Here is a 27584-nt window from a genome sequence, read left to right on the forward strand (position 1 = left end):
TATACATTACAGCATTATACACATCAAAAAGTGTGGTTAGCACAAACCACAGTGACACTTTGTGTGAAGGCCACTGTTGCAGACCTATGTTATGGTCAATACTGTCTTTAATGACATCCAATCACACTGAGTGGTTTTGTAGACCCATGTGTAAACACGGAAATAAATAAATAAATAAATAAATAGCAGCACAGTTCCAACAACGCATTATAAAAATCCACTCCTGAATTTTTTCCAATGTTGTAGAATTAGGAATTTAATACATTAAAATATTTTTTCCATTCAGTAATCAGGAAACAATTCCATCTGTCAAACACAAAGGTCCACTCTGTACCACAGTAAACCCCATTATCACAAAGTTCTGAGGCAATTCAGGGACAGCTTCAGATCTTACCATTTAATTGCTTGCGCTGTACTGAAATGCAGCCATACAAACCTGCAGTTCACAGCTTCCCTCAAAAGAACTTTGAATACCTTCATCAGACATTAAGAGCTCTGACAGTTTTTCATCTCCACTATGTAAGTTCGCAGCTCAGAAGAGCTCAGTGTCCAGGTTTTATGGATAAGAGCTAGGGTCAGCACCACCAGCCAGGTCTTCATTGGGGAAAGGAAGAAAGCCAGAGTTCCATAGGTCCGTTGCAGGAAGTAACAGGAATAGACTTGCCAGGCCAGCAGGAGCAGCATGGTTAGATGGATTGGCACAGCCAGGAAGTGCCTGGCATGACAGATATGAGAGCAGAAGCTATGCCCCTGGCATCGTAGTAACAGGCACCAGCACAGGTAAGCCATCAAAGGCAAGTTAAAAAATATCACCTGGAAAGGCAAGCAGAGAGAAAGGAGAATTTAAATGTGTCAGGAATGTTATATTGAGCAAGTCAGACCATGGGAAGATACAGGAGGGCACAATAACTATCCCATAGACTGGTCTAGTAGCCAGCAATAGCATTCCAGAGGTATAATTCCTGGAGTTAGATTCTTCCACAGAAACTATTGCTGACTGGTAAAATTGGGAAGGCATTAAACTCAGACTGGTGAAAGTGGGAGCTCATATCTATTTAACACAGAAACCTACTGACCAATTTGAAGGGTTTGCAAAAAATCTTAACCACTCAGTCCTCCTTGGCTGGAACATGGCTCAAGTGTGATGGATCGCAGCAAGAGGAAGTGGAAAATCCTTTGCTTCCAACTGGTGTACAGAAGAGTCAAAGGAAAATTAAACAGAGAGAAGGAAAAGAAAGAAAAGGTTGAGAGAGAGAAGCAACATTGCTTTTCCTTTCTGCTCCCTCCCTAAGGCAGAGAAGAGGTAGTGTGAATTAATGATTGCTAACAGAAAGCCAAGATTTACTGATGATATTTAAGAAGGAAAACAAAGGAGCATCAATAAGTCAAAACTTCACAAGGGAGTGGGCAAAAATTGATAGAACTCCCTAATGAATGTTCCCCCTTTTTACTATTTGGAGTTTTCTCTTGCCAGTTCTAAACCCTATTCCTTCCTCCACTTTATCTGGCATGGACGATTTGGACGTTTATGTGTGTCGAAATATCACCTCTATAATACATCTAACTACCACTAAGGCAGTGGCAGTTACTCTACTAGATACCAGTTAAAACTGCATTCTGCATCACATCCACTCTCCCTAGGACCCAGAAGTGTGCATACCCCCATGCAAATTTCAGCTGAAAATTTTAATCTGTTGTCTATGATTTCTGTTGTCCAACTACACTTTGAAACAGAGCAACAGGTCCATTGGTCTTCCAAATGGAACCAGAAGTCTGTTGAAGAATTCTGTTTTCTTCTGTGGATAAAAGAGGGCAAAGATGAGGAAGCTGAAGGGAAGAAAAAAGGACTGAAAATTAACCAATTGGTAAAGACTAAAAAAAAAAAAAAATAGAATTTAAAAATTAAAAAGAAAGCAAATAAAGTAGAGTTTCTGGAAAAACACTTGGGTAGGTGTTCTGTTGAGTTTTGTAGAGGAAAACCCATTCATTTGCATACTATGCTGCCAAGCAGTTCTTTTCTATAGTGTTTTTAGTCCCTAAGAAGTGATGTTGTCAGAGGAGGGAACAGTGAGCTTTCAAATGCTCTTCTGGATCTTATAATGGCTAGTTGTATTCTGTGTCATGTGTGAGTTTCAGCACTGACACAGATTCAAAAAGAGATGCTAGAGTTTTAAGAGTCCCTTTTGGCAAATACTTGAGGGCAAGAGCAGGGGAGCAAAATTGGGGTTCTGGTGTGACAATTTCTAGGACTCTGATACTGCAAAGGGGAAGGGAGGAAGGAAAATACTTAAATTTAATGAAAGAAATCCTACCTCACACCTGAAGCATAGAAAAAAAATCTGATGATTAGGAAAGGAGAAACAGCACAGATATATTTAGCTAAACAAACAAACTAGTAAACAGGAACCTTGTTGGCAAAATAGAGGAAATAAGAGCACCAACACATTAAGGATGTTTTCCTAAAAGATATGCTCTAGGAATTATTTTGGGGAAGTTCTATGGCCTTTGTTAAAAAGCCTTCTATCTTTCCTTAATCTAACATCCAGGTTACAATGCCATCTCTCCTGCAGTATCTCAAATGGTCTCCGTATTTCCCAGGCAGAAAGCTCCAGGGTTAGCTCACATTTCTTAACCCTTTGACTCCAGGACTACAGATTTCCTAACAGATATCACAGTCAATAAAGATATGCCCTATAAAACACCTATGTTGAATTGGCTATACAGACAAAGAGCAGAGACTACTAAATGTGCTCCATGTAACTTACCAAATTCCACTTAAACTGTGGTCTCAGTTTGAAAGATCAGAGTTTTGACCACCATATCGTCACTTCTCCCATCTGCCACAACCCTCCTCCTCCACCATTTCTAAAATTCAAAGAGCTTGAAAAAAATCTCACAGGCTAAAGCAGCTTGCCAATGTTCATATCTAAATTCTCACCTGTAAAATTCCAACCACGAATGTCAAGCTGCCTTGCAGGAAATGTCCACCAACAATTACCCCAAAGGAAAAACAGGTGCCCACCTGGCCATCTATCACCTCGCCAATAAACCAGGGTCCTGTAGGAGAGGAAATAAATTCAACAGCAATAGTAAATACAATACAGAGATGACTTACTCTGCCAGCCCAAAGCATGAGCTAGTATTAGGAAAACTACTTGTTTGTCTAGTGATCACTTTAGAATGAACACCATGTATTGAGCCTGATAAACATTCCTGGGTGAAACTAACAAAGCATAGTGCATCATCAACAGATGCCACCTAAAACCCTGCAATGAAAATATTCTTATATAAATCTAATCTCTAACAATTCTTATACCACACAGAACATTTTGCTGCAGGTAGAAATGGTGTATCCATAGAAACTATCCTTCTGAAACACAGATCTTTCACTAGGGTTACAGTGTGTTTATGCACTAGTCTTTCACATGTTGTTTTAAATCTGTCTTGGGTTACAAATGAAAGTGAGCTTGGCACACTCAGTTTTAGTGGATATTTTACATAATTGGTACCATTTTCTTAGGGAAAGACCAGACTAAGTAAGCAGGGTGTTTCGATGTCAAAGCTGAGGTGTCGTCATAAGCTATAATGTGAAACAGACATACCATGTGCTCACACTTTGCCAAGCCATAGCCAGGCCTCAGTCTTTTATTTTAAAAAGAATAAGTGAGTCCTAAGTTAAACAAAGTGAATTTGTTTTAAATGTTCACAGAATACTTTAAGAATACAAAGTCATGACATTCTAAGTTTGGAATACTTAACAAATAAGCCTTCAGTTTTATTGTACAAGAATTTTTAAAGTCACAACTCAGCTTTGTAACCCAGCTAACTTTTTTATTTTGTATATAATCTAAAGTTTTTATTGAGACACCTCTGAACATCTCTGCACATTTTAAAAATACAATGTACATCCTCTAGTATTCTAAGCTACATACCCAGAGCTGTATACAAATTCAGTATCAGAACAGAGTAAAAGAAGATGTTTGTTTTGCTCAAGACGTGAAGTGAAAAGGAGGTCAGCATTACTAATCCTGGAGGTCCTGAACGAAGGAAGCAGTTCAGAAAAATTATTAATTCAGAGCATACAGAATACATATAAAATGTGTCTGTTTAAAACAAATCTACACACTGTTTAAACAGAATATATAAAATAAGAAAAATAAATTAACAGAATATTGAGTAAGTTTTGAGCACCAACACAAGAGAATAAACAGGTAGCTTCTCTAAGAACATCAGAATGATCATAGTGGATTGGACCAATGGTCCAGCTAGCCCAGTATCCTGTCTTCTGACAGTGGTCAGTGCCAGGTGCTTCAGAAGGAATGAACAGAACAGGGCAATTATGAGTGATCCATCTCCTGTCATCCAGTCCCAGCTTCTGGCAGTTGGAGGTTTAGAGACACCAGGAACGCATGGTTGTTGCCCCAACCATCCTGGCTAATAGCTATTGGTGGACCTATTCTTCATTAATTTATCTAATTCTTTTTTGAATCCAGTTATACTTTTGGTCTTCACAGTATCCCCTGGCAATTAGCTCCACTGGTTAACTATACATTGTGTGAAGAACTACTTCCTTTTGTTTGTTTTAAACCCGCCACCTATTAATATCAACATGTAACCCTTAGTTCTTGTGTTATGTGAAGGTGTAAATAACACTTCCCTAATCACTTTCTCCATACAATCCATGATTTAATAGACCTCGATCATATCCCCCCTTCTGTCACCTCTTTTCCAAGCTGGACAATCCCACCCTTTTAAATCTCCTTCTATGGAAGCTGTTTCATACCCCAAATCATTTCTGTTTCCCTTCTCTGTACCTTTTCCAATTCCAGTATACTTTTTTTTAAATGGGGCAACCCAAACTGCATGTAGTATTCAAGGTGTGGGCATACCATGGATTTATATAGTGGCATTATGATATTTTCTGTTCTATTATCTATCCTTTTCCTAAAGGTTCCTAACATTCTGTTAGCTCTTTTGACTGCCCCTGCACACTTTGCAGATATTTTCAGAGAACTATCCACAATGATTCCAAGATCTCTTTCTTGAGTGATAACAGGTAATTTAGATCCCATCATTTTGTATGTATAGTTGGGATTATTTTTTCCAATGTGCATTACTTTTCACATATCAACACTGAATTTCATCTGCCATTTTGTTACGTAGTCACCGATTTTCTGAAATCCCTTTGTAACTTTTTGCAGTCTGCTTTGGACTTAACTATCTTGGGTACTTTTGTATCATCTGCAAATTTTGCCATCTCTCTGTTAACACACTTTTCCAGATAATTTATGAATATGTTGAACATCACATGCCCCAGTATACTTGCAGGACCCTGCTATTTATCACTCTCCATTATTAAAATGGACCATTTATTCATACCCTTTGTTTCCTATCTTTTAACCAGTTACTGATCCATGCCCTGGTCTACACTAGGACTTTAGGTTGAATTTAGCAGCATTAAATTGATGTAAACCTGCACCCGTCCACACGATGAAGCCCTTTATTTCGACTTAAAGGGTTCTTAAAATCAATTTCCTTACTCCACCCCTGACAAGTGGATTAGCGCTTAAATTGGCCTTGCCGGCTCGAATTTGGGGTACTGTGGACACAATTCGACGGTATTAGCCTCTGGGAGCTATCCCAGAGTGCTCCATTGTGACCGCTCTGGACAGCACTCTCAACTCAGATGCACTGGCCAGGTAGACAGGAAAAGAACCGCGAACTTTTGAATCTCATTTCCTGTTTGGCCAGCATGGCAAGCTGCAGGTGACCATGCAGAGCTCATCAGCAGAGGTGACCATGATGGAGTCCCAGAATCACAAAAGAGCTCCAGCATGGACCGAACGGGAGGTACGGGATCTGATCGCTGTTTGGGGAGAGGAATCCGTGCTATCAGAACTCCTTTACAGTTTTCAAAATGCCAAAACCTTTGTCAAAATCTCCCAGGGCATGAAGGACAGAGGCCATAACAGGGACCCGAAGCAGTGCCGCGTGAAACTGAAGGAGCTGAGGCAAGCCTACCAGAAAACCAGAGAGGCGAACGGCCGCTCCGGGTCAGAGCCCCAAACATGCCGCTTCTATGATGAGCTGCATGCCATTTTAGGGGGTTCAGCCACCACTACCCCAGCCGTGTTGTTTGACTCCTTCAATGGAGATGGAGGCAATACGGAAGCAGGTTTTGGGGACGAAGAAGAAGATGATGATGAGGAGGTTGTAGATAGCTCACAGCAAGCAAGCGGAGAAACCGGTTTTCCGACAGCCAGGAACTGTTTCTCACCCTGGACCTGGAGCCAGTACCCCCTGAACCCACCCAAGGCTGTCTCCTGGACCCAGCAGGCGGAGAAGGGACCTCTGGTGAGTGTACCTTTTAAAATACTATACATGGTTTAAAAGCAAGCATGTGAAAGGATTACTTTGCCCTGGCATTCATGGTTCTCCTAGATGTACTCCCAAAGCCTTTGCAAAAGGTTTCTGGGGAGGGCAGCCTTATTGCGTCCTTCATGGTAGGACACTTTACCACTCCAGGCCAGTAACACGTACTCGGGAATCGTTGTAGAACAAAGCATTGCAGTGCATGTTTGCTGGCATTCAAACAACATCCGTTCTTTATCTCTCTGTGTTATCCTCAGGAGAGTGAGATATAATTCATGGTCACCTGGTTGACATAGAGTGCTTTTCTTCAGGGGACACTCAGAGGAGCCCATTCCTGCTGGGCTGTTTGCCTGTGGCTAAACAGAAATGTTCCCCACTGTTAGCCACAGGGAGGGGGGAAGGTTGAGGGGGTAGCCACGCAGTGGGGGGAGGCAAAATGCGACCTTGTAACGAAAGCACATGTGCTATGTATGTAACGAAAGCACATGTGCTATGTATGAGTCGAAAGAATAGTAAATATGGCAGGCGACCAGCTTGGCTTAATGGTGAAATCCTAGCGGATCTTAAACATAAAAAAGAAGCTTACAAGAAGTGGAAGGTTGGACATATGACCAGGGAAGAGTATAAAAATATTGCTCGGGGGCATGTAGGAATGATATCAGGAGGGCCAAATCGCACCTGGAGCTGCAGCTAGCAAGAGATGTCAAGAGTAACAAGAAGGGTTTCTTCAGGTATGTTGGCAACAAGAAGAAAGCCAAGGAAAGTGTGGGCCCCTTACTGAATGAGGGAGGCAACCTAGTGACAGAGGATGTGGAAAAAGCTAATGTACTCAATGCTTTTTTTGCCTCTGTTTTCACTAACAAGGTCAGCTCCCAGACTGCTGCGCCAGGCATCACAAAATGGGGAAGAGATGGCCAGCCCTCTGTGGAGATAGAGGTGGTTAGGGACTATTTAGAAAAGCTGGATGTGCACAAGTCCATGGGGCCGGACGAGTTGCATCCGAGAGTGCTGAAGGAATTGGCGGCTGTGATTGCAGAGCCATTGGCCATTATCTTTGAAAACTCGTGGCGAACCGGGGAAGTCCCGGATGACTGGAAAAAGGCTAATGTAGTGCCAATCTTTAAAAAAGGGAAGAAGGAGGATCCTGGGAACTACAGGCCAGTCAGCCTCACCTCAGTCCCTGGAAAAATCATGGAGCAGGTCCTCAAAGAATCAATCCTGATGCACTTGCATGAGAGGAAAGTGATCAGGAACAGCCAGCATGGATTCACCAAGGGAAGGTCATGCCTGACTAATCTAATCGCCTTTTATGATGAGATTACTGGTTCTGTGGATGAAGGGAAAGCAGTGGATTTATTGTTTCTTGACTTTAGCAAAGCTTTTGACACGGTCTCCCACAGTATTCTTGTCAGCAAGTTAAGGAAGTATGGGCTGGATGAATGCACTATAAGGTGGGTAGAAAGCTGGCTAGATTGTCGGGCTCAACGGGTAGTGATCAATGGCTCCATGTCTAGTTGGCAGCCAGTATCAAGTGGAGTGCCCCAAGGGTCGGTCCTGGGGCCGGTTTTGTTCAATATCTTCATAAATGATCTGGAGAATGGTGTGGATTGCACTCTCAGCAAATTTGCGGATGATACTAAACTGGGAGGAGTGGTAGATACGCTGGAGGGGAGGGATAGGATACAGAAGGACCTAGACAAATTGGAGGATTGGGCCAAAAGAAATCTGATGAGGTTCAATAAGGATAAGTGCAGGGTCCTGCACTTAGGATGGAAGAATCCAATGCACCGCTACAGACTAGGGACCGAATGGCTAGGCAGCAGTTCTGCGGAAAAGGACCTAGGGGTGACAGTGGACGAGAAGCTGGATATGAGTCAACAGTGTGCCCTTGTTGCCAAGAAGGCCAATGGCATTTTGGGATATATAAGTAGGGGCATAGCCAGCAGATCGAGGGACGTGATCGTTCCCCTCTATTCGACATTGGTGAGGCCTCATCTGGAGTACTGTGTCCAGTTTTGGGCCCCACACTACAAGAAGGATGTGGATAAATTGGAGAGAATCCAGCGAAGGGCAACAAAAATGATTAGGGGTCTAGAACACATGACTTATGAGGAGAGGCTGAGGGAGCTGGGATTGTTTAGCCTGCAGAAGAGAAGTATGAGGGGGGATTTGATAGCTGCTTTCAACTACCTGAAAGGGGTTCCAAAGAGGATGGCTCTAGACTGTTCTCAATGGTAGCAGATGACAGAACGAGGAGTAATGGTCTCAAGTTGCAGTGGGGGAGGTTTAGATTGGATATTAGGAAAAACTTTTTCACTAGGAGGGTGGTGAAACACTGGAATGCGTTACCTAGGGAGGTGGTAGAATCTCCTTCCTTAGAGGTTTTTAAGGTCAGGCTTGACAAAGCCCTGGCTGGGATGATTTAACTGGGAATTGGTCCTGCTTCGAGCAGGGGGTTGGACTAGATGACCTTCTGGGGTCCCTTCCAACCCTGATATTCTATGATTCTATGATTCTAATGTTAACAGCAAGGTTTACCCTGAAAGAGTGTAGCCACTGTTTTATAAAATGTGTCTTTTTAAATACCGCTGTCCCTTTTTTTTTCTCCACCAGCTGCATGTGTTTCAATGATCACAGGATCTTCTCCTTCCCAGAGGCTAGTGAAGCTTAGAAAGAAAAAAAAACGCACTCGCGATGACATGTTCTCCAAGCTCATGCTGTCCTCCCACACTGACAGAGCACAGACGAATGCGTGGAGGCAAATAATGTCAGAGTGCAGGAAAGCACAAAATGACCGGGAGGAGAGGTGGCGGGCTGAAGAGAGTAAGTGGCGGGCTGAAGACAGGGCTGAAGCTCAAATGTGGCGGCAGCGTGATGAGAGGAGGCAGGATTCAATGCTGAGGCTGCTGGAAGACCAAACCAGTATGCTCCAGTGTATGGTTGAGCTGCAGCAAAGGCAGCTGGAGCACAGACTGCCACTACAGCCCCTGTGTAACCAACCGCCCTCCTCCCCAAGTTCCATAGCCTCCACACCCAGACGCCCAAGAACGCAGTGGGGGGGGCCTCCGGCCAACCAGCCACTCCACCACAGAGGATTGCCCAAAAAAAAGAAGGCTGTCATTCAATAAATTTTAAAGTTGTAAACTTTTAAAGTGCTGTGCTTAAAATGCTGTGTGGCATTTTCCTTCCCTCCTCCACCACCCCTCCTGTGCTACCTTGGTAGTCATCCCCCTATTTGTGTGATGAATGAATAAAGAATGCATGAATGTGAAGCAACAATGACTTTATTGCCTCTGGAAGCGGTGATTGAAGGGAGGAGGGGCGGGTGGTTAGCTTACAGGGAAGTAGAGTGAACCAAGGGGCGGGGGGGTTTCATCAAGGAGAAACAAACAGAACTTTCACACCGTAGCCTGGCCAGTCATGAAACTGGTTTTCAAAGCTTCTCTGATGCGTACAGCGCCCTCCTGTGCTCTTCTAACCGCCCTGGTGTCTGGCCGCGCGTAACCAGCAGCCAGGCGATTTGCCTCAACCTCCCACTCCGCCATAAACGTCTCCCCCTTACTCTCACAGATATTGTGGAGCACACAGCAAGCAGTAATAACAGTGGGAATATTGGTTTCACTGAGGTCTAAGCGAGTCAGTAAACTGCACCAGCGCGCCTTTAAACGTCCAAATGCACATTCTACCATCATTCTGCACTTGCTCAGCCTGTAGTTGAACAGCTCCTGACTACTGTCCAGGCTGCCTGTGTACAGCTTCATGAGCCATGGCATTAAGGGGTAGGCTGGGTCCCCAAGGATACATATAGGCATCCCCAACAGTTATTTTCTGGTCTGGGAATAAAGTCCCTTCCTGCAGCTTTTGAAACAGACCAGAGATCCTGAAGATGTGAGTGTCATGTACCTTTCCCGGCCATCCCACGTTGATGTTGGTGAAACGTCCCTTGTGATCCACCAGAGCTTGCAACACTATCGAAAAGTACCCCTTGCGGTTTATGTAGTCGGCGGCTTGGTGCTCCAGTGCCAAGATAGGGATATGGGTTCCGTCTATGGCCCCACCACAGTTAGGGAATCCCATTGCAGCAAAGCCATCCACTATGACCTGCACATTTCCCAGGGTCACTACCCTTGATATCAGCAGATCTTTGATTGCGTGGGCTACTTGCATCACAGCAGCCCCAACAGTAGATTTGCCCACTCCAGATTGATTCCCAACTGACCGGTAGCTGTCTGGCGTTGCAAGCTTCCACAGGGCTATCGCCACTCGCTTCTCAACTGTGAGGGCTGCTCTCATCTTGGTATTCATGCACCTCAGGGCAGGGGAAAGCAAGTCACAAAGTTCCATGAAAGTGCCCTTACGCATGCGAAAGTTTTGCAGCCACTGGGAATCGTCCCAGACCTGCAACACTGTGCTTGTTTCCCGAGCCCAGAATCGGCGTTCCACAGCATGAACCTGCCCCATTAGCACCATGATGCATGCATTGGCAGGGCCCATGCTTTCAGAGAAATCTGTGTCCATGTCCTGATCACTCACGTGACCGCGCTGACGTCGCCTCCTCGCCCGGTATCGCTTTGCCAGGTTCTGGTGCTGCATATACTGCTGGATAATGCGTGTGGTGTTTAATGTGCTCCTAATTGCCAAAGTGAGCTGAGCGACCTCCATGCTTGCCTTGGTATGGTGTTCGCACAGAAAAAAGGCGCGGAATGATTGTCTGCCGTTGCTCTGACGGAGGGAGGGGCAACTGAGGACACGGCTTACAGGGTTGGCTTCAGGGAGCTAAAATCAACAAAGGGGGTGTCTTTACATCAAGGAGTATTTCAGGCAGGACTTCACGGAGGGTTCCAATAAGAAATGGTGCACCTAACTTATTGTTCTTATTGGAACAAGGAGGTTAGCCTGGCCTCTGATTGATACATGGCTAGATTTACCTCGCTGCACCTTCTCTGTGAGTGACTGCAGTGTGACCTAGAAGAATGAGTCCCCTAGATGAGGGAGGGGGGGAAGCAAATGAATACAGAACAAATCTGGTCTATTTCTTGTTTTGATCCACTCCATCTATCTTTTACATCTTTGCCTGGCAGCAGACGGTGCAGAAGGACTGCATGCCATCCACATCTCATGGCTGCTCGGCAGAAGATGGTACAGTACGACTGCTAGCCATCCTCATCTCTTGCCTGCCCGGCAGAAGATGGTACAGTACGACTGCTAGCAATCCGTATCGCCTGCCTGCTCACCATAAGATGGTTCAATAGGACTGACTGCAGGACTAAAGAGAATGACCTGGTCAAGTCACTCCAAATTTAGTCCCTGCACCCATGTCTGTCCAGGCGCTCGCAGCCGACGTGGGCAGGAGCACCTCGGACATGACGATGATGGCTACCAGTCGTACTGTACCGTCTGCTGCCACAAGGCAAGGGGTTGCTGCTACTGTGTAGCAATGCCGTACCGCGTCTGCCAGCACCCAGGAGACATAGGGTGACGGTTACCTGAGCGGGCTCCATGCTTGCCGTGGTATGGCGTCTGCACAGGTAACTCAGGAAAAAAGGCGCGAAACGATTGTCTGCCCTTGCTTTCACGGAGGGAGGGAGGGAACGGGGGCCTGACGATATGTACCCAGAACCACCTGCAACAATGTTTTAGCCCCATCAGGCATTGGGATCTCAACCCAGAATTCCAATGGGCAGCGGAGACTGCGGGAACTGTGGGATAGCTATCCACAGTGCAATGCTCCGAAAGTCGACTCTAGCCTCGGTACTGTGGAAGCACTCCGCCGAGTTAATGCACTTAGAGCATTTTCTGTGGGGACACACACACTCGAATATATAAAACCGATTTCTAAAAAACCGACTTCTATAAATTCGACCTTATTCCGTAGTGCAGACATACCCCATGAGAGGACTTTCCCTCTTAATCCCATTACTGCTTAGTTTGCTTAGGAGACGGTGGTGAGGGACCTTGCCAAAGGCTTTCTGAAAGTCCAAGTACTTTATATCAATTGGATCACCTTTGTTCATATGCTTGTTGACCCCCTCAAAGAATTCTAATAGATTGGTGAGGCACGATTTCCCTTTATAAAAACCATATTGACTCTTCCCCCAACATATTGTGTTCATCTGTGTGTCTGATAATTCTGTTCTTTACTATAGTTTCAACCAATTTGCCTGGTCCTGAAGTTAGGTTCAATGACCTGTAATTGCCAGAATTGCCTCTGAAGCCTATTTTAAAAAATTGACATTACATTAGCTATCCTCCAGTCACCTGTGCAGAGGCTGATTTAAGTGACAGACTACATACCAGGTAGTAGTTCTGCAATTTCACATATGAGTTCCTTCAGAACTCTTGGGTGAATACCATCTGATCCTGGACTTATTACTATTTAGTTTATCACTTTGTTCTAAAACAGGGGTGGGTAACCTACAGCCCGCAGGCTGGATCTGGCCTGCCAGCCATCTTAATCCCACCCTCGAGCTCCCGCTGGGGAGCAGGGTCTGGGGCTTGCCCCACTCTGGTATGCTAGCCGGGTAGCAGGATCTGGGGCCACTCTGCACAGCTCCCAGAAGCAGCAGCATGTCCCCCCTCTATGCGTAGGGGCAGTCAGCGGGCTGTGCTCCGCACGCTACCCCCACCCCAAGTGCCGCCCCTGCAGCTCCCATTGGCTGGGAACTGTGGCCAATGGGAGCTGCGGGGGCAGTGCTTGCGGACGGGGCAGCATGCAGAGCCGCCTGGCCGCGCCTCCACATAAGAGCTGGAGGGGGGACATGCCGCTGCTTCTGGGAGCCGCTTGAGGTAAGCGCTGCCTAGAGCCTGCACCCCTGACCCACCCCGCCTGTGCTCCAACCCCTTGCCCCAGACCTGATCTCCCTCCTGCCCTCTGAACCTCTCAGCCCCAGATCGGAACACCCTCCTACACCCCAAACCCCTCAGCCCCAGCCCAGAGCCTGCACCCCCAGCCAGAGCCCCCAAACTGCCCTCCGCACCTCAACCCCCTGCCTCATCCCAGAGCCCCCTCCCACACCCTGAACGGCACATTTCTGGTCCCACCCCAGAGCCCGCACCACCAGCCAGAGCCCTCAGCACCCCCTGCCCCAACCCCCTGTCCTAGCCCTGATCCCCCTCCCACCCTTCGAACCCCTCGGTCCCAGCTGGAACATCCTCCTTAACCCCAAATCCCTCATCCCCCTGCCCCACCCCAGAGCCTGCACTTTCAGCCGTAGCCCTCATGCCCGCCCGCCCCCGCCCTGCCCCAGCCCGGAGCCCCCTCCCGTACCCTGAACTCCTCATTTCTGGCCCCACACTGGAGCCCACACCCCCAGCCAGACCCCAACCCCAATTTTGTGAGCATTCATGGCCTGCCATACAATTTCTATACAGGTAAGTCGCATCATACATGCATTTAACTTAACGCGAATTCAACTATACGCATGCAGCAAAAAAAAAAAGAAAAATAACACGATACCTGTAAATAGTGCAGGCAATTCCACCCACCATTCCACTCAATGAGTGTATGCCCTGGAGTGAGCGTGAGATGGGAGACGTGAATCTGCTGTTTCCGCGTGCCTCTCAGAGTGTGAGCATCTCGCCGCGCTGAGTGTGGTTCTAGTGTTTAAAGATACTGTACGTATTTTTCGTACAACATGGCCCCTAAACGCAAGCCAACTACTTCATCTGGTGCTCAACTAAAGAAACAGCGATCTGTTCCAACGCTGGAGGAAAAACTGGCTGTGTTGGACTTATTGAGAGACGGTATGTCAGTCTCCAAAGTGGTGCATAAATATGGCCGCAACGAATCTAGCATCTGTGCCATCAAGATTCGAGAGAGAAAAATTCGTCAAGCTGTGGCATCAAGTGCTCCAATAACTGCTAAAGTGACGAGCCAGGTGCATGGTAAGACTTTAGTGAAGACTGAAAAGGCATTAAACTTATGGCTGGAAGACATGAACCGTAAACGTGTGCCTATCGATGCCAACACGTTGCGAGAAAAGGCTCTTAGCCTCTATGCGCTGTTCAAACCTCCCGCCGAAGAGGGACAGCCTTCTGATGAGAAGGAATTCAAAGCCAGCCAAGGTTGGCTTAACAGTTTTAGGAACCACTTCAACCTCAAAAACGTGCAGACTACTGGTGAAGCTGCATCTGCCAATGAAGAGGCAGCAAAAGACTACCCCGAACAATTAAAGAAAATCATAAAAGAAAAGGGCTATCTCCTGGAACAAGTTTTTAATGCCGACGAGACTGGGCTCTTCTAGAACAAAAATGCCCAACCGCACTTACACTTCGAAATCAGAAAGACAGGCCCCTGGCTTCAAAGCAGCTGAAGACCGTGTGACTGTGTTGTTTTCTGGCAATGCGGCTGGGCATTTAATAAAGCCGGACTTGCTCTACAGGGCTGCAAATCCCTGTACCCTAAAAGGCAAGAAAAAAATCTCCTGCCTGTGTTCTGGCAATCAAATAAAAAGGCTTGGCAGCATTATTTCTGGATTGTTTCCACAAGTGTTTCATTCTGGAGGTCAAGCGGTATCTCGAAGAGAAAGGACTTGACTTTAAAGTGTTGCTGATCATAGACAATGCTCCTGGCCACCCTGCGGCACTCCGGTTTGCGCAGAACGACGTTGAAGTATTCTTTCTCTCCCCAATACCATCTCCATCCTCCAACCTCTCGACCAAGGCGTGATTCGCTGTTTCAAGGCCACGTACACGAGGCTTACGTTCTCACGGATATGTAGTGCTATGGATACTGATCCCAATCTTAATGTGATGGAGTGTTGGAAGTCCCTCAACATTGCCAATTGCATCACTTATATTAAACAGGCAATAGATGCAGTCAAGCCTGAAACAGTCAATGCATGTTGGTGAAACCTATGGAAAGAATGCATGAATGATTTTAAGGGTTTCCTGACCATTGACAAAGAAGTGAAATGCATTGTTCAGGTGGCCAGGCAAGTGGGTGGTGATGGCTTCGTCGACATCCTTGAGGAAGAAACTGAAGAATTAATTGAGAGCCATAGAGAAGCACTGACTAACAAAGAGTTAGAGGAACTGATAAAATCGTCTACAGAAGACGAAGATGATGACAACGAACAGGAAGAGCCAGCAAGTTTGCTTAAGTGTTCCAAGTGTAAATTTGCTGAAGTGTTCCAAGCAGCAAAACACTTGAATGACTAAATTTCTGAATATGATCCCTCTATGGAACGAAGCCTCAAAATCACATGTAGTATTACGAACGATTTGAGACCGTATGAAGAAATGTTTGAGCAGCTCAAGAGACAACAGCGACAGTTGCTGATCACCATGTTTTTCAAGGAAAAACAACCAGCAGCAGATGAGCCTACGCAATCAACTTCTCAAGCTGAACCAGAGCCAACCATTTAGTCTACGACTCACTCTCCATCCCCCAAGCTCTCCGTCACCTCCGTCTCCTGGACTGACATCAAGCCCTGGAGACCCCCTGTAATTACCCCCTGTAATTAAAAATATAGTACTGTAAAATTATATTTTGCATATGTACTCTATTATATACTGTACATTACTGTATACATTATACATTTATACATATTACTGTACAGGGTTGTATACACAAAACCATGTACAGTATACTGTACTTTATGGGCAATTTAAGGGATTTTCAAGAGTAATTTTGACTATACGCGATTTTCGCCTTACATGCTGACTTTAGAACCTAATCCCCATGTAAGATGGACTCCACTGTACCCAGATATGACTCTCAGGCCAAAAAGTTTGTCCACCTCTGTTCTAAAATCTCCTCTATTGACACCCCGATCTGGGAGAGTTCCTCAGATTTGTCACCTAATGGGGTCGCCAGGGCTGGCTTAGACTTGCTGGGGCCAAGGGCTAAAGCCAAAGCCTGAGACCCACTCCCTGGGACCAAAGCCCAAACCCTGGGTGGTGGGGCTCAGGTTATAGGCCGTCTGCCTGGGGCTGAAGCCTTTTGGCTTCAGCTTTGCTCCCCCCTAAAGGGTATTGGGGCTTGAGTGGGCTCAGGCTTTGGTCTCCTCTCCTGGGGTCATATAGTAATTTTTATTGTCAGAAGGGGTCATGGTGCAATGAAGTTGGAGAACCCCTTGACTAGACCATATTTTATTTGACATTTCAGAGATTCTCTGAGCCCTTCTGGAAACAAAATGGCAGCTTCAAGGGACCGACTCAAGCTGAGAGGTGCTACATGCAAAGCTTGCACAGTAAACAGCAGTATAATTATTATTAGGGTTTTTTTGCTGTCTTGATAGCACAGGATAAATAGTGAATAGAGTGTGGAAAAAAATCAAAATACTCTTAAAAAACACAGACAAAACACTGACTCTTACCTTTGAGCATTGGCTTTCTAAGGTACCTGAAAAGAAGAAGCAAGGTGATCTGAACCAGAACAGTCAGCCCAAACAGTACTCGAGCCTGAAAACAAGCACAATTATTCCAATAAATCAAAACTTTAAATGGTATCTATCTTCTTAGTACAGCTGTGTGAAAGTGAGAAAAATAAATGGTTTAATTAAAACAGGTATTTTGAGATTCCAGGTGCCATCACATTTAAAAGTAACAATGAGACTTCAGAAACAGGGGAACTTGAGAAAAGTCAATAAATTCAGGTTAGTTCTGGTTTCTATCAGAAATACTTTCACAGTGAAACAACACTGACTGCGGTAATACATTTATAATAATTTGCAAATTAGTACAACAGTTGTAAGAACTACCAGTAATTAAGTTTCCATATCAAAGCAAAATGGAAGAGGAATTTTGCAGTTGGTTTCATTGGGTTTCCAAGCTATTGGGATCACACACATGCCTTGCTTTCTTCAATAAACACAAAAAGAAAAAGTAAATTAAAATATATTTCACATAGGAAGACACTTATCACCATATACATTTTCAGATTGCTGTGCTAAGTAAAACTACAGTTTTCTTTTAAGTGACTCTGATGAACATCAGAGTTACAAATTTAGAGAACTAATATCAGAGTTTTCAGAAAGTCACAGGTACAACCTAAAGCTTTCTTCATATAATTCTATTAATACATATTAATTGTATGATTCCATCCTCCTGTTTATTCCAGTTCTGGTCCTTTGTAAGTGTGAAATCCTGTAACTGTTGAAGTCAATGCGATTTTCTACTTTAACAGGGCCAGGATTTCACTTTTCATGTTATCTAGTGTTTGTACCAAGCACACCTTGAGCAGATGATGTACAAATTCTTCCTATAATCCTGCTAGTCCACTTCTGTAGTAATCTATTTTCACTACTCTTCTTTAAATTTAGTTTGGGCTTCACTTTACTCCAAGCCAGACTTGGTGGCTTCACTTTTGTATAACCACTCCTACAAAATACATACCTAATTCATGCACAAAACATGCATGTGTGCAAAATGGACAGCTGTGGATACAAATGTGAGTTTTTTTTCCATGTATAATCAGTGCATGTTCGTCTCTGATTGGTGCAATTTGGGAACTGAAGTCTGAAAATATCTGCAAAGTTTCTTATATGACCCCATCACTGTAATATCTGAACAACTCAAACATTACATAATTTATTCTCAACATGAGGTAGAAAAATGGCTCTGACAGTCTCTAGGAGAAAGAAAGTAGGTATGACCGCTATTTTGGCTGAAAGCACCCACCAGGATGTAGTGGTCTGTAAGGAGAATGAGAGATGACAAGAAGCCAAATCTGAGAGAGAGGTTTTCGTTCACAGCAAATGTATGACCTTGAGTGCTGCTCTTCCCAATGGCATCCTGGTTGGGAATAAAACAGAGAAGTAATCAGATGTAAATTGTGCCAAACAAGCATCTTTCAAACCACTTTCCAGAATAATTCAAAATTTCAGGTTAAGGCTCCTGGCTAGGATTGCTAACTTCTCTGGAAAGATCTCATTAGTATGTACACAGACTGGTAGATTGCTGTACTAAATACATATTATTGCACAGGTATATTCTTTTTAGGTGAATTATGACAATTTAGTTTTATGTTGCAAGCAAATGTTTAGCCCTGAGTTTATAATCAGGAAGTGTTGCATGGGAAAGGGACCCCTTCAGAGACTCAGCAACTTGCAGAAGGGGCTAACTTCAGCCATCAGTTTTTGTTTTTTGTACACAACTCCAGAGACCCTCACCTCTGAAACAAGTCTGGGGGCTGTGTTGTGTTCCATTTTTGATATTTTCTTTAACTAAATTGTAATTGCTGTGCTCTCACCTATAAACCAGAGTATGGTAATACATTTTCTTCCCAGTACTGCTAGTATATTTATTCAACATAATTCCATGATTTTTATTTGTACATTTATAGCACTGAGAACCTGTCTCCCAGGACATAATAAATAGGATATTTATCAAATTGTCAGGAGTATATAGTACATGTTAAAATATAGGTATGATCACAAGGATTTAAACTTTGAACAGTCTCATAAAATTGTGAATATTAAATACTAGACAAATTAGAAAAAATTATGAGAATTCACATTTTCTCCAGCTAAATAATCAGAGTTAAAACCTGACCCCTCTGCTCCTCCACTGGGACATTAGCTTTTCAGAGCATTCAGTTACTGGATGCGTTAGTGATGTATGACTGGAGAGGACCAAAAGTTCATTTTTATACAGCCCCAAACTATTAAAATGGTTGTAAATGCATATATTCGCACACTGTACTACTGGTAGACAGCCAGTCCCACTCAATCCTACTTACATGTTATCTAGTGTTTGTGCATGTGTGTAATGGGGCACACAGGTCCCACACTGGCAAGGAGGAGGGTTAATGAAGGCTTGTAGACCCACTGAGCCCTACCCAACTACACTTGCAACAGATATCAGCTGTGGAGGTGGGAGTTAAAAGGAGAAGGCCCAGCTCAGATCACAGCTGGCCAAGAAGAATAGAGTTTGGCTTGTCCCATGCTGAGGAAAGTTTGGTTTCAGCCAAGAGTCCGAGGCAGCTTGCTGCCTGGACGAGTCTCCTGGTGGATGAGACGACAAGGTCCAGGGAGACTGACCAAAAGGACAGAGTGCATGAAGACAAGCCCTGCATAGAAGGGTGAGGTCCTGCTGACGACTCATCGGGTGGTTTTGAGTTTGAAGCATTTCTTTATTTTTGGATGCAAATATTGAGGAAAGGGTGAGGTTCAAGTGTGTTTGTCTTAGCTGGAGGGCTAAAGCACCATTGTAGTGGGCCTCATGAGAGATGGCAACCAACTGTTGGAGGTCCTGTGACAGAGTGAGTAGTGCCCTATAGAGCCACAAGGGGGCAATCTGGAAATGAGCCCTGTAACAATGGTGGCTTTCCCGCTTCGTTTGAGAAGAATCAGTTCTGAAATTTTAATGCTTTCTTTAGGAAGAAAAAATAAAAGGTTAACAACAAGCTAGGATGTCCAACATTAACAGTACAGCAAGTTGACTACAGAAAATCCTTACTGTCCTTATCTTGCTGTGTGACAAAGAGAGAAAGTTACATATATGGATGAGTACACTTACCCTAACCATTAAAATCTCAGAATCTGAAGTCTGACTCCCTTAAAGAAGAGAGTTTTCTGCCCTACAGAAATGCTGTCTGGCTAGGCAATGCATGGTCATAGTGAGGAAGAAACTGACTTTCTCAATACTATTGATTTCTATGCATAAATGTATACAAAGATGGAAGAGTTTGCTCAGTTTCTATCAGAGCTTCTTAAAGGCACAGTACTAAACTACAGCTGCCAAAAGGAGAACTGTTCCTCACAATGTTATATTCAAACAACATAATGTCAGTAACAATTTGGTGTTCTGTGATATAAAAAACATGTTAGGTGTTAGCCTTTGACAAATTTTTAGATGAATTCCAAACAAACAAACAGTTTACTACAACTTCATCTCCAAGGCCCTTGAGATTTGGATCCTTGCCCTTACTAGGCAAGGATCTGCCTCTTTCTTAACTGTCTAAAAATTTGCTTGAAGAAACATCACATTAACATATTTATTGTCCAAGTTAGAGTGCCCCTCTTTTGAGGCAATCCTAAAATAGCACTTGTGATTTGAAAAACCTTGTTTACCAATGATCTGATCTCCCCTTGTATCTGACATCAATACATTTTCAGTTTGAAGTTTAAATCCTTTTGTACATACCCTTAAATAAAGTCTCAATATTAGGGATTCAGACTTTTTCATTGAATAACTCTGATTTCCATTTCTGATGCCTGGCAGACAAAACTGGAACGTATGAATATTTATTTAAACTAAACTCATCCCTACTTACATGAGGCAGTATGTTGATAGTCTAGGACAGTGGTTCTTAACCTATGTATCACTGTGGGCTGCATATGCGGCCCACAAAGTGTTACCCGGGCCACAGGTTGAGAATCACAGTGCACACCACCTGACCTCCTCCCACACAACCCCCTATGGCCAGCGCCCTCCGCCCAGAGACCCCAACATAGAGTGGGGCCGGGAGTGGAGAGCTGGGCATGGGGCGGGGACCCTGACCCCCGACCCTACTGCAACCCTAGACCTCACTGGGTGGGGCAGGGCGGCAGCCAGGACCTCAGACCTCGCTGGGTGGGGCCGGGCAGCACCCGGGAGCCAGGACCCTGCCATGTAGGGCCAGACAGCAGACAGCTCCCAGGACCCTGGATTCCACCGTGCGGGGCTGGGCAGCAGCCGGGACCCCGGACCTTGTTGTATGGGGCCGCGCGGCAGCCCAGAGTCCAATGTGGTGGGCTGAGCAGCAGCCAGCAACCCAGACCCCTGACCCTGCTGCACAGAGCCAGCAGCAGCAGGCAGCCCGGACCCAGGAGCCCACTGTAGGAGCTAGCAGGAGCCAGCCACCCGGAGCCCGCTGTGGGGCAGGGCAGCGGGGAACACACAGCCTTTGGCACACAACTGAGGTGGGCCACAGCTGTGTGCTAATTGGGTCGCATGCAACCCGCAGGCTGAGAAATGCTGGTCAAGGCATTATAGGTTAAAGTAATGAATGCCAGTAGACAGCTCACCTGGACAGTCACATCTATGTGATGTAAACCTTCACTGTAGTTTTGAGGGTTCCACTTCAGTACGTAGAGAGGACCAGACTCATGATGAGCATCCCCCAAATGAACTCCATCAATACTGACCTTCACAGAGGTGATTAAAGAAGGAGTGAAGACCAGAATTCTAAGAAGTAAAAACAAACAGGTTCATCATGAGATTTGCAGGAAGGTTTGTCATTACCCCTTGGAGACAAGTCATTAGGTTATACTTCCTAATAGCTAAAAGTTCAAAGGATTAAAAAAGGGAAGAGCTGGAGTTATTGTGGGAAATCCTTGAGATATTAGATCCTGGCTGTAATTTACAAAAGAGGTGGGACACCATCCCTAGCTATACCCCTAATCATCCTCGTCAACTTACTGGGAGCCAAGAGTGAAAAGGAATGTGGCAGCCCTCTTCTAAAAAAGTGGGAACAGTCTAGGAGAAGAAGGTTTTTTTTAATAGAGAAAAGAAAATCTTAACAAAACCGTTAATACACAGGGTATATGTAGTTCTGCTGAATCTATATATGACATCAATTCACATGATCTCCTCAAATATCTTTTTACTGAAATAAAAATTTAACCAAAGTCTGTATTGGTGATTTACTGGTAGCACAATGCCATGCAAGAGATTCAAGTACAATTCTCAGCCTGGATTTCTGACTCTCTATATTGGCATCCCCAAGGAGAGATGCTCTGGAAAGGAGGCTTTTTTTATTGTATTCAACTATGTCTACAATTTACCTTTGCCAAGGTCAGATGGTGCAAAACTGGACTGTAGAATTGATAAAGTTATAGGTATCCCTAGCACCCTAACTGGAACAGACTTAGCTAGACCAGATAAAAGCAAAGGGGATCCATTTATGTCAAATATTTCATACCACAATTGGCAGACATGGGTGAACACGCATACTTGTGCACACACATGCATAGAGATTTTGCTGACATTTGTCAGTCCTTTTTAAAAGTTCTTTTTATTTTTTTTCCCCAGCAGTAGAATAATTTGGTTTATATAGCTCAATTTTATGAGAAACATCAACACCCAAGTATTTAAACAAGAGGACGCTATTTTAATGGTTTTCCCTTCAGTACTGTTGCCATTTCAATTACAGCATCGCAGTTTGCTTTTTCCCCCATGGTAATTTTGTACCCTAAAATCTTTCCAAGTTCTTTCATTTCTGGTAATGCAATAGGCAAAGTGGAGTAGGGCTCCCTCAAATGAAGTAGGCTATTATGCACATATGGTGAAATACAGCTGTGTTTTCCACCAGTTAATATACGAGGTACTGTTGGGATGATACTGAGTTAGTTGGATGAAAGGTTCTAACAGGATTGGAAAATTGGAGGGGGGCAGGAATGGACAGCTTTGTCTGGGCATTCCTTTCTAACTGAAGAGGGCAACACATTTCTGTATGTTCTAATTCTACCCATACATGATTTAAATAAAGAACCAAATTCAAATATTTTAGTGCTTTTAAGAGGAAACCCCACTCCACCCTATCAAAGATCCTAGAGTCTAAACTTCAGATAGCTCTTCCTGTTGACTGAATCCTCTGTTTTATTTAGCATATGAATACTGACTAAAATTACTTTCTGCTACAAAGCCTGCTTAAGTTCAATGTACAAGTTAATACTTCCTCAAGTGTTAAGACTACAATTTTCATGCAAATGTGAGAATCCTGATTCAACATGGAGATTGTATTACAAGATGCGCACCTCACTGGATCTCTAGTTTGTTTTTAAAATACAGATTGCAGACAAAGTTAACTGTTGAGAAGAGATTTCTTCCTCAATGATCTAGCTGAAAGTTTTCATAAGATTGTAGTGATTTTGGCAAGTAAGCTTTTGTAAACTTCTGTAAAACTATCTGCTTCAAGTGCTTTCACCAAATTAAGATGAAATACAGCTTTAGAAACTTCAGCAGGTGTAACACCTTTTCATAGTTCCTATTTCTTTTCCTTTGTAAGTTTACCTTTTGCATGTTATTTTATATCTGTTGTTGATTCACAAAATTCAGATGTGTAATAAGACTTGAAACATTATCATACACTACAGACTCGTTTTTTGGATCTGGTAATTCCCCAAATTCATCCAACAGCTCATTAGTTGTTTTTAGAGTTTCTTTCTTAAATTACTAAATGAGAAGCTTTCATGTTTTATTCCTTCAATCAAATTCTCTTGCTTTATTAAACTGTAATGATTTCTTCCTGCCATTTCAAAGTTAATTTTCCTATATTCTTGCCTAATATGAAGTTATAAACATTCCCATCTCTGCGTGTGCATGCACGTGCACGCCCCAAGAAACCCTTAATGCCACCTGGCAAGGGGGTTACAGGAATGTCCTGATTCTGGTTTGTACATTCTTGTTCACCAAATGATGTCATGTGAGGTGTCAAATGAAAGCCAAGGGTCTCAGTGGACATTAATATCATTGTGAAATGTATGTACAGATACTATGCAAAGAGTATGTTTTAAAGTCTGTGTTAAGGCAGAGTTGACAAACAGGTTTTCTGTCAGGCAAGAGTTGTTTATTCACTTCTCTCTCTGTTGAGATGTAAATTAAGCATTGTAAACTAACACAATGAATGTCCATTTACATATAAAGTCAAAAGGGAGATGTGAAATCAACAGGGAAGCAGCACATAGGAAAAATAATCCATGGATGGTTATTCTGACTCTGAGAACAGTAAATATAAGTAGAAGGCAAAAATACACCTCTTTATCTTGCACTTAAGAAGTCAGTATTGATTACATTTATGAAAACAGGATCTCAACCAACTTGGTTGAAATGCTGCAGAGAACTCTGGGGGTGAGGTAAACTTCTGTAGACAGGAGGTTAGCTTGTTAAGTTTATTCTCTAGAAAGCATGTTATAATTTTGTTTTATATGTAACCTTTGGTTTCCATTATCTTTACTCAATACCTCTTGAATCTTTCGTAATAAACTTATCCATGTTTTCACTATAGATATATCTTAGTGCTGTGATATTTAGCAAGGGGCTGATCCTGAGTTGATTCATACAAGCTGGTGTGTACACTGTTCCCTTGGGGACAGCAGATCTGGTATTCCTATGAGTGTTCAGTAGATAAGGGACTGGACACCACAGAGGAACGCTTCAAAGGAGCTCAAGGACTGGGGTACATCTATTGTTAACCTGCAAGGCAGAATAAGGGTTGGCATAGCCCAGAGGAGAGTGCTTGGGTGGCTAACAGACTGGTGGTGTCAGAGAGTTGACACCAAGTTAAACACAAGCAAGTCTCCATTGTAAACAAGGTTTCAGAGTAGCAGCCGTGTTAGTCTGTATTCGCAAAAAGAAAAGGAGAACTTGTGGCACCTTAGAGACTAACAAATTTATTTGAGCATAAGCTTTCATGAGGTACAGCTCACTTCATCGGATGCTCAAATAAATTTGTTAGTCTCTAAGGTGCCACAAGTACTCCTTTTCTTCTTGTAAACAAGGTGACTCTCAGTTCTGGGTACCCCAAGGTGTAGGTGTAGGTGTGTGTGTAGTAACTGGCAATTAGAGATTAAACCATTTATTTCCCCCTGCCTTTTTTTTTTTTTTTTTTGCATCCCCAAGAGGAAGCAGCAACCGGGTATACCGGATCCGCATGAGAAGGTCTCATCACTGCCCTCCTTCTAATTTCTAAAAAGGCTTCTAGGGAAGTAGATACTGAGCCACATCCCCCTCATCATATGGATTTTCTCTCAGGGAACAGCTTATGAAGGTACTTACTCCCCTCAGAAGCCCCAGTTACATTATCATTTTATAACTATGGATGTTTTAAGAGAATTGTCTGTCTGTGGAGGAAGATGGAAAGGGCATCCCCAGGAGAACAGGAGTAATCAGGAAACAAACTGTATTATTCAGTATTCTTATAAAGCCAGCCATATTAACAATTTAAAAGTAAATAAAAATAGAAATAAAGTAGTAGAGGTTTAAAAATACATAAATATGGAAATAGGCAGAAGTAGAGGTTTTTTTATAAAAAAAAAAATTGAAAATAGGCAGATGCAGGCTAAAAAAACCTGATGAAAGCAGAGGCATAAACACACACAGAAACACTCAGATGAATATAAGCAAATATAAAAACTGAAATTGGTAGATGCAATGGTATACTGAGAGATTAACAACTATTATCAAGGACTGATTATGTGCCTAGTTCTGCCCGCTTTGATCACACAAACAGTTCCATCAGCTTCAGTGGAAACACTTGCATGAGTAAAGCAAATGTAACGTGGCTCTATATAGCCTGCTTTTATCATACAATAACCTTCTAGAGAATTGGATTTGGAGAAGAATGAACATATGTTAACTTATGATACATCTACACTGAAGAAAACAAACAACCCAAAACCAAAACATGGCAGCAAATCTCAGAGCCAAGGTCAACTGACTCAGGATCACGGGGCTTGCACTACAGGGCTAAAAATAGCAGCGTATATGTTCCTGCTCAGGCTGGAGCCCAGGCTCTGAGACTTCCCTCCCTTCACCAGGTTTCAGAACCTGAAAGGGAACATCCATACTGCTATTTTTAGCCTTGTAGCATGAGCCCAAGTCAAGTGACCTGAACTCTGAGGCTCGCAACGGGTTGGCTGGTTTTTTGCAGTGTAGACATACCCATATAGACACATCTACATTGATTTAGTCACAGAGAAACACCCAACTGTAAAAGAACTTGTTGAAAGTTTCAAGAGACCCCATGATACCTGATGTGGGTGGAGTGAAGAATTTTCACTAGTGGTTCATGAGTAGAGCTGCTATAAAGTAACGATTTGGGGTTGGTGATGAGAACAGCTGGCCATTTCTCAAAGTTCATATCTGCAAAGCTAAGGAGGTCATGATCAAATGCAAGGATCCGGTACCTGATGATAAGAAGTTAAAACAAGACAATTTTGTTAATGTGGGCTATTGCAAGGGCAGAGAATTCACAAATTGCTCCAAAGCTTTTAAATAAGACTGATGCATTTATTTTCCAATTTGTGTGTGTGTGTGTGGAATGAGTAGCAGGTGATACAGTTTTTAGACTGAGACTTTCAAATTCATTTTACTTATTGTGGAAGCGCCATGTGCAGTCCCATAGTTAAGACTGAGTTGAGTTTTGATCTTGTAGCAGGCATTCAACCATTTTGTTATGTATGAAGAATTATTCTTACTAATTATTTGTATTACCATAGTACTTAGAGCTCTAGTCATGGACAAGGACCCCACTGTGCTAGGCGCTGTACAACCACACTTATCCTCCCTAAAATCACAGCATTTACTTTTTGAGCACAGAATGAATTTTCTGATAATTTACAAATCAATGGGTTAGTTTAGGATTTAACAATTAAAATGGGTCCTTTTGAGATATTTACATCCCATATCACACAGTTTCTGTCTCACAAATTATCTTAATAATAGGCTAAGGTGGATGCTTCACACTTCCGTTATAGTTAAAACTCACTGAAATTTTGAGCATAGGCTACCTGTGAAGACTTAAAAAAACCCCACATGATTAAAGTTCATTCCTCCACCCTCCCCGACCTCCCATTCTTCATAATTGAAAGTTTCCTCTTCAGCAGGATCTGACAAACTATGTTCTACTACAGAAAATTCTATGTAAAACTGCCCACTTTTAAAACAATTGCCATTTCCTGTTGTTCTCAATGGGACTGAGGACATAACTTGCCCACAGTTAGACACCTTTCTGAAATGGCCACAGGCTGCTCATGAGGATGGCTGCTGGCTTCACTCTCACTGGGAACAATGGTAGGCAGTGGCCATTTTGAAAGAGGACACCTTTCATTGTAACAGTACAATGAGAGTAAGAACAAAAAAGAGAAAATCCAATGCATCTTTAAAAGTTAGCTTAAATCTAATCTGAGACCACAAATACTAACATGTTTTAATTATATTGTTATTGCATGGTGTCACTACTTGACAAAGTTAAGGTTGTTTGGGTACCTTAACTGTGTATTTCCACACCTCAACATTTTCAGATTTCATTTAAAATTAACCTGATCTCTGAATTGCCTCAGTTTTATAATGATTGGGTGTTGGGATAATTACAAAATCCATGCATGACAGGGTGTGCATCCCACACCATCCCTGATGCAGGCCCTCATTAAGCCTACGGCCAATTAGGTTACCTGGCGTCACAAGCGAGAGGGAGGTCCAGGGTTAATTTAAGAGTCAAGCCCAGCTGGAGAAGGGCTGGAACAAGACTATAAAGCCAGGTGGCTGAAAGCAGAAGGGGGCTGCAG

General features: G+C 43.5%; 1 protein-coding gene across 9 annotated transcripts in view; it reads right to left on the reverse strand.

The window, feature by feature from the left end:
- Positions 1–228: 228 nt before the first annotated feature.
- TMEM62 (transmembrane protein 62) overlaps positions 229–27584 on the reverse strand; it is a 53450-nt gene continuing 26094 nt past the window's right edge. For all 9 annotated transcript variants that reach the window (XM_077818795.1, XM_077818792.1, XM_077818794.1 and 6 more), the window contains 7 exons: positions 26049–26204; positions 21324–21483; positions 17995–18108; positions 16692–16776; positions 3933–4037; positions 2939–3057; positions 229–813 (listed from right to left, as the gene is read on the reverse strand). In XM_077818795.1, the coding sequence (XP_077674921.1) occupies positions 487–813; positions 2939–3057; positions 3933–4037; positions 16692–16776; positions 17995–18108; positions 21324–21483; positions 26049–26204 (1066 nt within the window). In that variant the 3' untranslated portion in view covers positions 229–486. The remainder of the gene's footprint in view (positions 814–2938; positions 3058–3932; positions 4038–16691; positions 16777–17994; positions 18109–21323; positions 21484–26048; positions 26205–27584) is intronic.

This window comes from Eretmochelys imbricata, chromosome 6, assembly GCF_965152235.1.
Source record: "Eretmochelys imbricata isolate rEreImb1 chromosome 6, rEreImb1.hap1, whole genome shotgun sequence".
Classification (NCBI taxonomy): Eukaryota; Metazoa; Chordata; order Testudines; family Cheloniidae; genus Eretmochelys; species Eretmochelys imbricata.